The sequence below is a fragment of the Pleuronectes platessa genome, chromosome 7, assembly GCF_947347685.1.
Source record: "Pleuronectes platessa chromosome 7, fPlePla1.1, whole genome shotgun sequence".
In the NCBI taxonomy this organism is placed as follows: domain Eukaryota; kingdom Metazoa; phylum Chordata; class Actinopteri; order Pleuronectiformes; family Pleuronectidae; genus Pleuronectes; species Pleuronectes platessa.
The window spans coordinates 13,551,762-13,569,027 of NC_070632.1; the positions used below are offsets into that span (position 1 = coordinate 13,551,762).

The 17,266-nt window shown below is 41.8% G+C and overlaps 1 protein-coding gene across 1 annotated transcript in view; it reads left to right on the forward strand.

Annotated features, from left to right (window-relative positions):
• The first annotated feature begins 3,253 nt into the window (after positions 1-3,253).
• fkbp16 (FKBP prolyl isomerase 16) overlaps positions 3,254-17,266 on the forward strand; it is a 28,108-nt gene continuing 14,095 nt past the window's right edge. The window contains exons 1-3 of the mRNA XM_053426245.1: positions 3,254-3,807; positions 4,047-4,216; positions 5,935-6,023. Coding sequence (XP_053282220.1) covers positions 3,351-3,807; positions 4,047-4,216; positions 5,935-6,023 — 716 coding nt within the window. The 5' untranslated portion in view covers positions 3,254-3,350. The remainder of the gene's footprint in view (positions 3,808-4,046; positions 4,217-5,934; positions 6,024-17,266) is intronic.

The following is a 17,266-nucleotide window of genomic DNA, read 5'->3' on the forward strand; positions in this document are numbered from 1 at the left end:
TCTATAGTTGTGAGGACACTCATTGGCACAATGCAATCCCTAGCCCATATAGTCTAACGTTAACCATCACAACTATCCCTCAAACAGCTCTTTGAATCAGTGAGGAGCTCAAATGACCTCACAATGCTTGTATTGAACCACAATTGTTTCTCATTACTATATAAAGACAAGCAAACACACACACACACACACACACACACACACACGTTTGTACTTCTGTCTTAGTGAGGACACTCATTGACATAATACACACCTAGCCCCTACCCTAAAATTAACCATCTAATCTAAATGCCTAACCCTTACCCTAACCTAAACTTAATTCTAATCCTAACCCTGAAACCAAGTCTTAACCCTAAAACAGCCCATTGAAAAATTTAGGACCGGTCAAAATGTCCTCACTCTGTAGAGTCTATGCTCAAAATGGTCCTTTCAAAAAGTAGTAAAGTAAACACACACGTAGTTACAGTTTTGTGTAGATATCTTTTTTAGGCCACTGCATTGACTTCCATTCATTATGGATACTCTAAACAAAACCTTATCTCTACCTTAACCATGGCCAAATCATACCTAACCCTAATCATAATTCACATCTGACCTATAAAAGAGTATAGCCACACACACACACACACACACACATACATATATTTCTTTTCCCTTTCCAGGTCACACACTTTGGCCATTTGTGCTGCCAGAGTTCCAGCCTGTATTTATCTCATGTTTGATCTATTTTCGCTCTGGGTTACGTCCAAGTCGCCCTCCTCCTGCTGGATTTCAGTCAACACACTGTAAATAGTTTTGAAGCACACAGACGAGGAAGTTTAACTACAAACAAGATAAACGTATGAATGGGGACATTTTTACAACAACATTAATTTGTGCAGTGCAATATGGATATTGTCATTTAACCACAAACTATGGAACTCAGATTTTTTTACACAAATAGTCTATGGTGGATTTAATCATCAACTAATCTGGTAATTACTGCCTTAATGAATAAATAATTTCTCTGTCTTAACTTTAAAAGTTATATATTCAAATGTTTTGTCCAACTAGGAGTCTATACCGATCAGAATATGAGTTTATAACCAAATAAGACAAAGAAATGTAAAAATTCCTCACATAAAAACCAGAGACGGACATAATTTTTTGGATGATTGACGACTCAGTTGATTGATTACTTTTTTCAGCTCAATTTATAATATAATATCTTATGTTGGAATAGCATTATTGACATATTTAAGGTTGAGATGCTTTTTAATATTAACCTCACGGAAGTGAGTTGAACTAGTTTCTATAATGTTGGTCATTGAATCTATTGCAACGCATTATGTATGGATAATTATTACGATATACATTAGTATTATTATTAAATGCGTTACATAAGGATATTCATCTGAAAGGTAAATGTTCTGTAAAATCAAGGCAGCAGAGAAATAGTAGTACAATGTTCTTACACTGACATTTAATGAGTACAACAGAATACTTGAATTCAAAAGTAGAACAGAATAAAAGTGGGCTATACTTTAGGTAAATGTATTCCCACCTGTATCAGGACAAACTCCAAATAAGACAAATATGACACATGAACTAATTTAATCTTGATGGAAAACATGCTTTGACTGTGGATTATAGATTGTCCTTGCAGTCAATAAAGAAATGTTTGTTTACAATATGTTGAGGAGGAGGTTGACGTATTGATTTCATATTAGTCTAGAGCTGCTCCTGCGGTATTGATGTTTCTTTCGGGACTGGAAATATGACTCAAACGCTCTAGGCTTGACAGTCAAAATGTAATACCCTACATGATATTTTGTTATTTTTGTACTTTGGGTGATCAGTAACCTTGCATTCGTGCATCAGTGTAACAATTGGATAATGTTCTGTGCCACTGCTGGGGTGATACACACACAACTTGTTTTGAAGTTATGACAATAGATTTGTGACATTTTAATCCATGTTAACTCAACCTTTTTATCATTATATCGCCTTCGCTGAATAAGAGGATGTCTGAATGATATATACACATTTGGCTTCAATAACCTTTACTAAGAAGGCTATGTTTTCATTGCTGCTTGTTTGTCTGTGTCAGCACTATTATTCAATATCAATAGAACCTATTGCCATGACATTCTGTACAGAAGTGGGCTATGACCCAAGAAAGACAATTTGAAGCAGAGCTCGGTAAATGGGTTGATCAATGATTTATTTTATTTTATTGAACATGGTAAAATACGGGGTTAGCCTTGGCTTAGGTTTACGTTCTATTTCAGGATGCATCGCTTTGACATAAGGTAAATCATGTTCCAAGCTTGGACCTACACCTACACTTGAATATACTAACTAAACTAAACTAGTAGAGGTCTAGTATGCATACTTCTGCCAGTCCCCTAATAAAACACATTTAAATTCACTAAATCAGGATTTTAATTTGAAGCCGCACTAAGTTGTATTTACTCAAATATCCACTAAACATGCGTGACTTTTTAATGAAGGTATGAGAAATCAAGAAAAGGTACAAATCCCGGATCCCCACCATCATGTTATGGGTTAGCGGTAGGGTTGCGGTTTTATGGAAATAGGTGTAGTAGTTTTTGCCAACAAACAAATAATACTGATGAAATCAAAACCTCTTAGATGGAGTTGATTATGCACATAATATAAACTGTGTTTCCTCCATTAGGTTTACAGTATAAACAAAGTATACCCAATGCAATCTTTAATCCAGTTTCAGTGTTACCGCCTGCACTCTTCACTCAGTGTTGTGACACTTCTTAAAAAGCGAAAAATAAAAACCTCACAACATAATTCAAAGCAAATTAGGTTATAGCGTTTGTCTCCAGAGATCTTAGTGGTAGATTGCATTCATGGAAACTGCGTTATGGGACAGGACGGTGAAGTCATTAAGAAGCTTACAGACGTGCTGGCAGATTAGGTTTTTCTCTTCTAATCCTGCAGATTACCACTGCACAAGCCTGCCGGCTGAGAGTGGTTCGTTGAGCTGCACAGTTTCTTTGCATTGATCATTTTTTCGTTGCCGTCACATCCATGGACCACGCAGACTAAGACGGACACAAGCACGAGACGGAGGAGGTCAAAGTGCAGCAGAACTGCGGAAACTACATAGCTGCAGGCGGGAAAAAACATAGATGAAGCCAGGATTTAGGGATGTATTCTGAGTTGGATTTAATGAAACACAGCATGGCTTTTCGTAAATATTACGTCATGGAGATATTTTTTTGTTTTTACAGAGTGTAGCTGGAAGGGATTGGTTCACAACAGACCCACAGACTTACACCTAAGTGGAAGATTGGCTCGACAAGGAGGATTATATCTTTTGGTGACTATTGCAGATGGTGTCCATCGCTCTCTGTAGTGAAATGGAGACAGAGGCATGTTGTGAGGAGCATAAAGACCCCGCAGTGGAGCCCACAGAGCCTGAGGTAAGAGAGGCCATTTCTGAGATCTCTGACAAGAGGAGCCACAGCGAGCTGCCCTGCGGGTCTGCAGAGGGAGGAGAGGGGCTGCGAAGGAAAGAGCAGGCTGAAACAGAGAGCCGTACCGAACCGAGTAAAAGCACTGAGATAAAAAGCACCAGTGACGGTGGAGAGACAGAATGCAGAGAAAAGAGGAGACTGAAAAAAACGAACAGCTGGAAGATGGTAAGATTTCAAGACCCATCAGAAGAGGACGATGTTTTGGAGAATGACACCTCGGCAGAGAGTCTCTTTCCAGGCTATGCCATTGAGGAGTGGACTTCCTCGACCTTTGAGAAGCTGTTCATGGCAGAGAACTGGCAGGACATCACAGGTCAGGATATGTCAGTGAACATCACATCTCATGCAACGACACACATGTTAAACTTGGAAGGTTATACAGCAAAACTATCACCAGCTTTTATCTTTACATTCAATTCTGATTTAAGAAGGAAAGTGCCTATATAGGTCAACCAAAGTGGGTTTGTGGCTGTGTCTGAGCTCGTGTTTACTAACTACTAGCGGATTAATCCGGCTTCTTCCTGCATGACCTTTTCTTCTCTCCACACGCAGAGGACCGGCTGTTGAGGAAGAAGGTGCTGGAGCCTGGGGCCCCGCTCGCCCCGTGCCCCACCTGGGGCCAGGAGGTTGCTGTGAAGATGCAGTGTGTCGTGGAGGACCGCACTGTGGTGGAGAAAGACCGCAATCTTGTCTTTGTTATCGGCGAGGGAGATGTAAACCAGGTGAAAGCTTTGAACTCTTCATTTTAATCAGACACGGTAGTTTTCTGATAGTTTTCTATGTCAGCATTGATCAGTAAAGGGTATGCAAATTGGAAAACAAGACAAAGTTAAGCCTGAAACATGCTTCTGCGTTTTCACGGGCCCGTAAGCGCAAGAGCCCTTCCGGGTCCCTTACGTGCTTATGTATCCCTTCTAAAGGCCGAATTATACTCGTGTTGCACGCACGCACGCATGCACGCAAGACACGCAACACGCCCCTTTCGTGCCCTCTGCGGGCTTGCGTGCGTCCGCCAATTTTTCTAACTACACGACAAAACGACGCGAGCCTCACGCAGCCCGCAAGGCTTGTGATTGGTCTGCTTACTACATCCCGTCCGGAGTCTAGTTTCCGGTTTCATGCCCCACAATACGCGGAAATCACGGAAGATTTAGAAGAACGAATATGGAAAAAATAGAAGAGCACTTGGCAGAAGAGATCCGAAAGTATGACCACTTGTATAACCCGTCACTGACTGGCCGATTTGTCCGCCAGAAATAGGCTATTAGGAGCCGGAGTGGCGATGTAAATAAAGATTCGACGAAGAAGAAGACGTCTCTTCTTTGTGTGTTTTGTTTTCGAAACAAAACGTTACTCCGCCTAGTGTTCTGGCGGTGAATTGCGTTGCAACACGCGCAGCACGTTAGGGAAGTATAAACCAAAACGAGTCCGTCGATGCAGCTGCGTGGCCTTCCGCGGTTGCAGTCGCAGGACTATAATTCGGCCTTTACGTGCTGACGGGCGTCGCCCCACTTTTCTAAAATTTACGGCAAAGCTCCGCAAGCTCACTCAGCCCGCAAGGCTGTGATTGGTCTGCTCTACATCCCTTCTGGAGCTGCATTTCCGGTTTCATGCCCCATAATACAGGCAGAAACAACGGAAGATTTTAAAGTTAAAATTATAAGAAGTTGCTCTTCAATGTCCAGCAGCTCCATCTCAATCAATTGTTGTTCGGTTGGAATCGTGAATACACTCTCTGTAATGGTTCACCGTGTGTTTGTAATAGAAAACATGACTGGTAGAAGGTAAATAAACAGTCAACAACGATTGCCACACCCACAAAGAAGGCGTCTCTCAGGTCGTCTTTGACAAAAAGCATTACTCCGCCTAGTGTTCTGGCGCGGAATTGCTTTGTAAGACGCGCAACGGTTGGGGAAGCATGAATGACAACGAGTCTCGCGCCACAGCGGCGTGAAAAGACGCAGACGCAGTCGCAGAAGCATGTTTCAGGCTTCAGGCAACTAATATCAAACAGACATCCAAATTAAATAAAAACGGCAAAACAACTTCTTGTTATTGTTGTTGATCATAAACCAAAGTACTGGAGCATATTTTTACCAAATTCAATTAATACCAGTCTAGTAGCTATTGAATCAAAAGGAAAAACTCAGAATATCATCAAAGTCAATAAGGTGCATCCTCAGGGAAGCACAAATGTATGTACAAACTTTCATGGCAGTTCACCCTTTATTTGTTGAGATATTTCAGTTAGGACCAACGTGGAAGAATCAACGGACAGAAACAATAAACATAGCCATCCTAAAATGCTGGATAATAAGCATGTTTAGTCAGTCATGGACATCTGCAAGAGAAATGCTCAAATGAATTTTCTGTACAGTCATGTAGGCTAATAACCTGCAGATGTGTGTTAAATAACATGTTTTGATTTGGACACCTGTAGGCCCTGGAGGAGTGCGTCATGTCCATGCAGAGGGGTGAGATCACATTGCTGCTGGCAGACTCACTGTATGCCTATGGACTGCTGGGAAGGTAAGGACACCCCACTTATTGTTCTTCTATCTTAAACTTCTCAATCTACAACGGAAGCGAGAGTTGGCCGTTTATATTCCTCTTCTGCTGAGTGTAATCTCAGTAAGTGAGCCCATGCCGGCCTCTGGTACCTGTTGCTGTGGGAGCAGCTTGGTTATCCAGGGGTAGTGGGGTTAATGAACCATAAACAGAAGCAGATGGCTCCGTCCTAACACCATTCACAGGCAGCCTATCAATGGTGTGTTTGTAACCGCCCCACCTATGGGAGGAGACCACTCATATTACGGCCAATGGCTTAAGTTTATAACCTTTACACCAGTACAGAGCCAGAATAAACAGGGCAGAGATTGGTGTGTTGCTGATGAAAACCCATTGTTTATACTTTTGATGTTTACTCAAGATAACTTGAGCATGTGAGAATGAGACATTAATGCAGCACAGTGATTTGACGAGATTGTATAATCAAATGTAAGATTCAAGATATTTAAGGAGAACCGATTTTTGTTGCAAGACTACAGACCAAAATGAATAACAAAATGTGATTTAATTTGTTTGCTGGTAAATTATTTCGTTGGAAATAATTTCCTGTACCTTTGACTGCTGTCACTGTATGAGGTTTTTGAAAGTCGGTAATGTGCTGTATGTTAAGCTATTTCATGAACATGAAAATTGTGACATTAATGTGATTCGGAAAGATATACTATCAACTCCCTGCCAGTGTTTACTTAAGTCCACACCCATTAAAGCTAATTAAACATTATTAGGTTGTTTCACACACACCTTCTGGAGTCATGAATGCTTTGTGAGTGGACTCAATCAAACCCAGAATTATTTTTGAGAATATACTTGCGCAGTCATGTCAAAAACTGCCATTCAGCTTCATACAGAGCTGTACAGAGTGATGCATAAAAACACTGCTGACAGCACAATGTTCTGTGAGTCTGAACATTTGTTCCCAACATAATTTCGGATGTACTGAACCGCGTTGTGCAAGCATGTCTTTTTTTCAGTGCACTCACTTCACAGTTTCAGTCTCTTCTGTGCGCTTCAGTGTGTGAGGTCTTGTTTGTATCATGGAGCTCCATGAAGGGGGGGGGGGGGGGGGGGGTGCTGGGACATGGCGTGTGAGAGGTCTGAGCGTGGAGTCTCTGAGGTGTTGTCTGGAGTCTTGCCCTCTGTTGTGTGTGCGGAGAGAGAGGCACTGAGAAAGAAAAAATAGGGGGAAACAGCGAGAGGTTAGTCAATGATTGTTTTGAGGCAGCTGATTAGGGTTGAGTGCCATGGAGTCAGATTTTGCCGCAGCGTAACACAAACAGGCAGCACCAGCTCTTTAAACTGGATTCACCTAGTGAGGTTGCTTGTTGTCTGATTTTCTCTTGTCACTGAAGATAAATGCAATTGTGGACGATTTGGTAGTTAAACACCATTTCGCAAACTTAAGTAAAGCTACTCCAGCAACTGGGTCGTCCATGGGTCAAACAGACCATCCACAGTCTCAGCTGGGAGATCTTTAATGGAATAGTTTGACTTTTTGGGCAAGATGCTCGTTTGTTTTCTTTAAACAGGAATCGGATGAGAGGTTCTACTGTACTCATATCTATACACTGAATCGGAATCTACCACCAACATAAGGCTAGCTTAGCTTAGTGTTTAGACTTGGAAACAGGGGGAAACAACAGTATGGCACTCAGTAGTCTCCATTCTGTGTCAAGTCTTTGTGCTAAGCTAAGTCAAGTGTCTGCTGGTTGTAGCTTCATAATTACCAAACATAAATGGTATTAATCTTGTTAACAGACCTTGGGCAATATGTGTTTTTCTCAAAGACCCTAACCATTTCTTTAAGAACACACAATACCACCTTATCATTCTTCTCTGGGTAAACTCATCAGTAAAACCTGCCTCTTCAAGTCCATCATTAATATATTCAGTATAACAAAATATTTGAACATATAATCAGACAAAATAACAAGCGCTGAGAGACTTCATGTTTCAGAAGAGGTCTGACTCAGTGTTCTGTGCCATAAAAATGACAGAGACACAACGAGAGGAAATCTCATTAGCCTCTCTCTGTTTTCGGGGAGATGCATTGATTGAACTCTGTCAGTCGCCTGTTGCAAACAGTGCCGCTAAGTGCACTTCACAGTTATTTATCAGAACAGAGGCAGAGCTGGCCGAGCTGCTCAGACAGTGTGGTTCAGCACAGCACAGCACAGTGGAGTGGTCTGCAGCTCGACGCTGCAGCGACTGATGTGACGAGAGGATTATAATGAAACCAATGAGGAAAGTCTTCTGTATTTACCTGCTCGATGAGAAGGGACGGTCGGGACTAAATCGACTGTAAGAAACAATGATGATGAAATGCACTTGCCCTTTTCAAGGAAGAACAGCCATTGTGCTCAGTCAGAGACATACTCTCATGCACTCAGTCAGCAGGTCATTATAAGAGAAAAGTAGGAACTAACATCTGTTGATTTCTGGACAGGAGCAACTTTAGCACTCACAAACCCTCAACGAGCCAGAGTGACTCTGCCTCCTCAGGTCTGCACAATCCCAAAGTGAACCACATTAAATATCACCGGCAGCTGCTTTATTTACGTCTCAACAAAACAAAACTTGCAAAACAAGAAACCACAGTGAAATGAGTCTGCACCACTTCTATTATATACAGCACATGCATGTACCACGCAACACTTGTCAAAAGTTAAACTTTACTCTGGTGTGAAATGGGGCACTGTAAGGTTACATTGGCCTGGTGTCAAAAAAACAACAGAAGCTTAAACCTTAGTGCTGGCGGTGAAGGCGTTGCCTTACTTTTACTCTTGGCACGATGACAACTACCCCAGTGGCACATGTTGGAGTGGAATTAATTAGACCATTGGGATGTGTCATAGTTGAATTAATAGTTTTAATCTCAGTCCAGATGGACAGTGTCAGCCAGTTAATCATTCGACTGTTGCATCTATGTGTCATGAGGGGATTGTGTGGTATTTGTGGCGGCTGTGGCTGAGGGGTACAGCGGTCATCATCCAACCTGAAGGTCGGCAGTTCGATCGCCAGTTTTCTCCATCTGCATGCCGAAGTGTCCTTGGGCAAGATGCTGAACCCTGAAAGGCCCCTCATAGAAAAACAAAGTGCTGCTAATTGATGCACTGTATGAATGGGTGTGTGAAGGGGTGAATGTAAAACTGTACTGTAAAGAGCTTTGAGTGGTCATTAAAACTAGAAAAGCGCTATATAAATACAAAACCATTTACCATTTATTTATGATTAATACTGTGGCTCAAATGTGTTTGTCTTTTACACAAAAGGGAAATGTATGTACACATAAATCAATCATTGTACATGCTATAGACACAACACAAACAGAGGATTGTCAACAGCATGAAGGAAAACCACTGGCTACCTTTAATATATATATATATATATATATATGTTATACATATAAACCAACTATGAATGATTATAGGTATCTAAATGACTTTGGTACATTTAAATCTGTTCAATAAAACTCAATAAAAAGGGTAAATTTAAATCAAAACAATCATCACTTACCACTATATACTCGGTAATAAAATATGCTGCCTCGAAAGGCATAAACAGATTCGGACATTCAGGAGCTGAAATTAAAAAGCCTGGTCCTTCTTATAACAGAATTTTATATCTCATGCTGAGAACCAAGGAAGTGCGCTGTTGACTGTAAAGTTTTGTGCATGAGCAGTTCTCAAAAAACTGGAACATGTTACTTGATGCAAAGAAAGAGGCCACATGCCAGGATTTCAAGATGGGCAGCATACAAGTGCCATGGGACGGTCAGTGCTGTCACCCAAGCACTATAGGAACATTTCATGGCACCTTTAAAGCTCAGGATTCAAGGAAGTGGGACGTTTTTTGTTTTGGATGATGCTCTAAAAAAAACTGCAAGCGTAATTAAAGCGGGCCAAGCCATCAGCCCCCACCCTCAGGCAAGTTTTTCAGCCGCCACTGCACAAGTACCGAACAGATAGCCTTTAATGGAACAGTAGAGATACTGTGGAGACACACCAGATGGATATCATTGTCAGTTTCTGAGGGTTCAACAAAAACAACCAAGTCCAACTAGCAGGAGAGAGAGAGAGGAATCTCCCTCTCTTTGACCTCAGGGGAAGTGAGCTTGTTGGCGGCTCCAGCCTTGATTAATCCAAGGGAGGTTGGAGCGAGTTGACTGCAGCTTCAGTCGTGGGAAAGAACTCGAACATTTGCGGGATGATTAATAGTTATTGCACAATATTCGTTGCCAGTTGCTTGCTGTGCAATTTTCTTTGATCTTGTGGTTTCTTGTTCCGGGATGTCATGTCATGGTAAAGCCTCTGTGTGATGAGTGGAGTAGGTGTGGGTTCATCAGGGTGGGTGCAATTTTTGGCTTTGTGATCTAATTTAATGACTTAAAAAAATGCACTAATAATATACAGATATAATACAACATAAAATAATTAGATAGGGCCCTGGCACTTAAGAGACAGGTGAATAAAGGAGAACGACACCTGTGTCTACAGAGGGAGCCGGCTGCAATTTGTAAAATAAAAAAGGTCTGCTGGTGTGAAGGTACAAAGAAGTGAAGTTACTGTATAAACCCTGCCGCTAGCATAACAAACCAGAATATCCGAATGAACTGTTTGTGGCATATTTGCATTGTGGGTAACACATACCAAGTCACACATAATTAACAGGTGTGAAAAGCTGCCTCGGACCACACTCCAGTCAAACGGGCCAAGATATTGTCAGACCCAAACAGTAGTATCAGTCTGAGACAAAAACTGAACCCTGGTTCACTTTGTTTGAAGTCTGAAAACACTTTTGTGGATTTTTTTGGACCAATTAACCAATCACCATACTTGCATGGTGATTGGTTAATCATGATGCATGCCTGTCTACAAACCAATCAATGTCAAGTATAGGCAAATGCCTATCTGAGTTGTGGCGACAGGGTGAACGTATGTCATACCTGTTGTACACTCCCTGAATTGCAATGTGAAACTAAAACTAACCAGATCAAAGTTTAAACAATCTAACAAAGAAATTAACCTTGGTCCAGACTTGTCAGGTGTGAAAACTCCCTAAAGGACCAGGTATATCTCAACCAATTTTATAGAGTCTAATAATCTTTCAATTCGACCAAAGTGGTGGACCGACTAACTGTAAGACCAAAACTACAACATCCATATTTACGACAGCTACTTGACTATTAGTATCTATTATTACATTAATATTACACAATGTTTTATCCATACAGGGGTATCGTGAGATCATGTTGAACAGATCACAGCTTTAACCTTTAGGGCATTGAATCTAATTGTTGAATAAAATATTAAAGACGCAGCCTCTTGAAATAATTATGTTGGACAAACAACATCAAATATTTACTCAGCAATAGGCGATAACATGCATTTAGCAGTGAAACGCCTTCTTGGGAATGTGCTCAAAGGGAATCTTTGTTGTAATCGTTGAAGCAGTTGGCAAGTGCGGTGGCGTTGTCACCCGAAGCCTCTGAGACACGCCCATATCCAGAGAGGAATGCAGCTGAAAAAAAAGGTAACAGTGACATTTCTCCGAGGAGAGAGACTCACAGAGCAAAGTGTTGACATGTGAAGGTGACAAGCCAGAGCTGGGATCATTGGAGTCAACTCTGATGATGAGTGATGATACTTGTGGGTGTAGCCTCTTTTGACAGACATGACAAATATCAGTAACTTATCATGAGTGTCCGGGCACCAGATAATTGTCTGTGTTATGTCTTCCTCTACTTCCAAACCAATCTCTCTCCTTATCACCCAATGCAACATGATATAATCCCAAAACTGGCAGTTCTGCTTTTCACTGACAGGTACAGTGACTCACTCACCACAGGGCCGTGCGCGTATTTGTCATTTTTATGCAAGCCAGCCCTCCTCCCCCTCATGCCCTGATACGTAAGCATGTCGTCTACTGCGAAAATCTGTGAGGTGGGGCTCCGTTTGCGTTGCGGGTGGTGTGACTCACTCTGCATGTAACCACCTGGGTCAAATGAATAATGTGACCTTTAAGACGCTGCTCCTTGGAGAGCACGGCCGAGAATCCAATCCATTCTTCCCAAAACTTGTGTTCCTCCTGAGCAGATTGTGAAATGCTTTTAAATGATTTACTGTTTGTCATCAGTGAAGGTTTATAGCAACATGTGAACTCCGGCTGTGTGGTCACGTGACCTAAACAAGTTTGATTGTATTTCTCGGGCTGCTGTGTTTTCTCTTTCATGACACAGAAACGATACAGCAGGCTGACTACAAACCACACCCAGACCTCACGCTGCCGGAGCGGACCAGCCGCCATCGACAGCTGTAGCATGCTCCTGATAAGATCTGGTTAATTCTCAATGAGCATACGCTCTTCTGTTTGCCCAACCAGTGCCGCATTAGAGCTGCGCGTGTTGACCTCCAGCGAAAAAAGAAATGTACAAATTAAACCTGAGTGATAATGGACTCTTTGTTTTACCCCTGAAAATATATAGCTTGGTGCCACAGCGGCATTTTGCCACACAGACCAGTGTTTGAACTGTGCGTGTCCCTCATCTAATCTCCCAGGATGTTTACCTTTTCCCCCTGCTGCTGGCAGGTTTATCTCTCCCATCGACACAGCCTTGGTTGTAATACAGCACTGCCCTCAGTTAAAGCTACTTCTGCTTTCCATGGTTGTGGGATATTTAGTGGGACAGTAAATCTCCTGCACTGAATTGAGCTTGTGTTGTCAGATAGTGTGTTTGATAAGTGGTTGTGTAATGGCTTTGTGTGCGAAAACCATACTGTTAAAGCTTCTTTAGTGCTGTCACCATTTAGTTTTGTATGTTTTGTTACAATTTGTATTTATCTTTGCTGTCCAATTCGCCTTGCACCTCCTCCCCGTCATTCGGCCACTGGCTATCGTCTGACGGTGAATTAGCCTGTGGGGGCAATGGAAAATATATTTGGGCTTCCGGTGTACACAGTGGATATGCAGACCAAGACTACATTTTCCATTTGCTGTACATTGTTTATAGTCGGACATGAGTCGAACGTTTCTCCACACAAAACACAATATTAAATACTTTTCCTAGTGTTTTAGTGCTAGAATACATTTTGGGTAATCTTCATCAACAGCTATCTGTTTGTTAATTAATAAATTAAAACAAGACAAATTAAAAAGCAGATGGCCGAAGCATTTAGATCAGTGTGTTTGGCCTCTTTGTGTGGATTTAAAAACAAGATATTTTGTGATTAGTGAGCTTTAGAGGTGCAGGCGGGCGGATCGCGCTTGGGTGGTGGACAGAGTCATGGCTAGCTGTGTAGAGTTAATGTGCTAAGCTAAGCTAATCCTCTGCCGGCAGCACTGTCACTTTGTATTTACTACACACACACGCAATAGGAATCAATCTTCTCATCCAACTCTCAGCAAGAAAGTGGATTAGCCTGTTGAACTATTCCTACCACCATCGCACATCTGCCAAATCCTCCTGAGGTGAGCTTCACCAGGAAGGTTACCAGGGTCTGTGACCCTCCTGGTGAAGGAGCCTTGTCAGCTTCCAGTTTGTGAACACAGCAATGCTAGACTAAGTGAGGTACTGCCACCAGGACTTAAACTTCTGCTGTTGATACATTGGTTCTGTGCCAACTTATTTTATACTCTTTTACGGCATACAGCATTCTGGCTGGAGAGGACCATTTCAATGTATCCTAATGTTCTCACCTATTTACATTTTTTTGATATCCCGCTTGTTTCTGGAATATAAAATTGTTTTATGTAGAATATTTTATTAATATGTTCTCTATAATGTTTTATAACCCAAAATACACTGGCACTCATAATTGCAGCAAGGCCCAACAGTCCCCTTATGAAACCACATTTAAAGTCACTATCCAGATTCTTCATAGGATTTTGCAAAGAACTGCACACGCTGATAAATATCAATCCCAACATGCCCGGTTTTTATGGAACATTTTGAAAAACGCTCACAAAAATCTCACAATGTTAAAGAAAGTGGAAAAGCATTCCTGAAACCACACCCATTTTGGATGTTTCTTGGTAATCCGTCTTGTAGATTTTGCGTAATCTTGCCTAAGTTGCCTTCGAACCAACGAACAAACAAACTTAACCTCCTTGGTTGAGGTAATGTGAGAACTCTACCTGCCAACCAATTGACTGATAATTTAAAACACTGTTACTTTATTCAGGGTGTTTGTATTACTGTCAAACAACGTCTGTCACTCGCACACCTTCCCAGTGTGAAACAGTGAAACACTCCAGTAACTTTCAGACTCTGGAAATCGGACCAGCACATCCAATTCAGTGATGAACCAAATATACAAAGGCAAGAAAGCAGACTGGGTCTGAACATTTCTCTCAGACTCTTTTATACCAGTGTGAAAAAAAGAAAAAATGTCCTTAGTTCTGTTACTAATACTTTCTCTTACTTCTCCTCTCATTCCAATTTGAAATTACCATCGTATGTAAACGTCTATAAACACTTTCTCATGTTGAATGCTAAAGTTTGTATATTAAGCTCACACTGTTTTTCTCCTGCATCATGTACCTGTTGCTTTGCTTTTCTCAGTTTCCCTCGTCATTGGTCAAACACAGAGGCTTTTTCTTTTTACTTCCAGGACCACTCAATCCCATTTGTTCTTTACGGCTCAGAGAATTTACTTGTTGTCATGGGTTAACAATGCTAAATGCACTTTTCAAACTATACAAGGGTGAAACTCTCCTCAAAACGTGAGATCAGAAAGACTGTTCGGTGATGAGTCACAGAGTTGCTATGGGCAACTCATGAGGACACCACATACAATTGTAAAAATGAGAGCAGATAGGATGGTGGAGGGGCAGGCGGCCACATGCACACACAAACAAACTCACACAGTTTGTAGCCGCTGTGTGTAACTACATACATTAAGCAGAAGTAAAGACAACAATATTATTTGTCTGTAAAGAAGTGTCATGCTGCTGGATGTGAGGTGAAGGGTGCTGCCTGCGAGGCTGGAGCGAGGAGACGTGCAGCTGAGTGACAAATGGCACCAGTGTGTGCTTGTGATTGTGCGTGTGTGTGTGTGTATGTGTGTGTGTGTGTGTGTGTGTGTGTGTGTGTGTGTGTGTGTGTGTGGTGTGTGTGTGCTCTGGGGATGAAGAGGTACCGCCGCTGAGGACGTGGAGCGTGACTCATCTGGCTGAGACGTCAGTGCTACGTCATCAACCGTCTGGAGCAGTGTATCACAGGCACACACGCCCATCGAATATCAAAATAGTCCTTGCAGAGTTCATTTCTGGCCGAGCCCCCGCTGACATCCTCACTGCAAAATCGAAATCACATGTTCGGCGTTAAAGCTTTAGGGATTAACAAAGTAGATCTCTTATTGTTTGATAGCACTGAGGAGATTTGCTGCACTGTGCTAATGTTTCGTATTGGCATTCCAGAAGGTGAGGGATAGTACAAGTGAGCTCATATAAATACTAACACTGCATTATCAGTGCAAGAAATTAACTCAATCTGCCAACGTGTAAAGTCCAGCCCTTCCTCTTTAGAAATGTGACTGACTTATGATGGATGCTACGGGTCAAAGCTACTAAAGGATAGTGCTAAGGGCCACGCTGCATTTGCTGTACTGAGCCAGCTCCTCCTCCTAACGACCTGCCTAATAAGTCAGGAGTTCAGTGTGCTGCTATTGATTCACAGGCTACACAGGCTGCTGAAAGGAAGCAGGACCTTTATCTGGTTAAATCGCAGACTTGCACACAATGGAGCCATCTTCAGTGACGACAGTAGGGCCACAGTGATTTATAATGACGTTTCTGTTCGATGTTCACATTGCGTTTGTCCAACATTAGAGGCGTGAAGGACGGGTGAAGCTGTTCAGGTGCATTAAAACAACAACTGCTGTGCTCCATCTAATTTAATAATCAGTCAGTGAGCGAGACAACTGCACCATGTTTGTTATGTGTTCAAACTGTGACATTTCCTCGGTGGGAGTTATCTGGTTGCAGCTCATGCATGTGTGACAGCTTGGACTAGGAAGGGAAATTAATTCCTGATCAATATCTCTTTATGACATTTATTTACCGACCAGAATATCATCCATAACGTCATGAGCGGCTTCTGGTCACAAATGTTAATGCTCACAAACACAGAGGGAGACACACACAGCAGCCCTCTGCAATGATAATGTTTCGCAATTATTTCATGTCCACGTCACACAACTATGGGGATTTGTTTTCTTAACTTTGGATCGTTGTCTAAACAGAAATCATAAAGTACTCTCAGCATTCAGGGATTCACGGGTCCATTGAAATAGGCAGACATTTGTTATAAGTATAACAGTAATGGAGGAGCAGAACTGTCTTCTTTCATAGAGCTGGATTTTTGGCTCCTCGCTCAGAATTAGTCGTAACTTAGAGAGCTTTGAAGTTCAAAAGGGAAATCCAAAACTGGCGGAGATCTGGTTTATGTAATCACTAGACCTAACGTCTGTGCAAAGAAAGAACCAAGCCGTCTTTGCTGTTAACTACAGCTTCACGTTGACTTCAATCCACTGAAACTAAACCTCGGTTCCTGAGACTGCAGGAGAAACGGCCTCAGGACCGAACTATAAACACCTCAGAGATGTCAGATTGATCATATTGATCTGATCTGATCAGTCCTGACCATGACTTTGTAGAAATCACCCTAACCGGCTCATCTATTTGAATGAGACCAATCTGCACCACAGTATGCATATGAAGCTAAGGGGCGTTATCAACAAAACAATGTTTTTTTTTATCTAAGACAATTTGAAGCCATTAAAACTAAGGTGTAAGTGAAAAGGATTTAACCACTAACTAATGTTTTGATGAGCATGTTTTTGAATTTTTGTAGCACACAAGTATGCTCGCATTAACCGTCCTTCTAAAAATGTCCTGCTGCTCCTCTGACTGACAGTCGAGGGTGTGGTAACGTGTCAAGAATTGTTGCAACACAGCAGCAAAAGTTGTAAACAATAACAGGTTTAAACCATTTATACAAATCAGATTTGTTTTATGAGTGAGCAAACATTTCTAAATGTTCCTTAGACCTCAAGGATGCAAACAGATAACTGTTTGTTAAAAGAAAAGCTTATAAGGTCAATTTTTCAGCTGCAAACATTTCTGTTCCAGTGCATTTGTAGCGGCTCTCACTTCTCCCTGCTGCAGATCACTAGTGTATGTACCCTACTGTCTCTTACTGGTTTAAT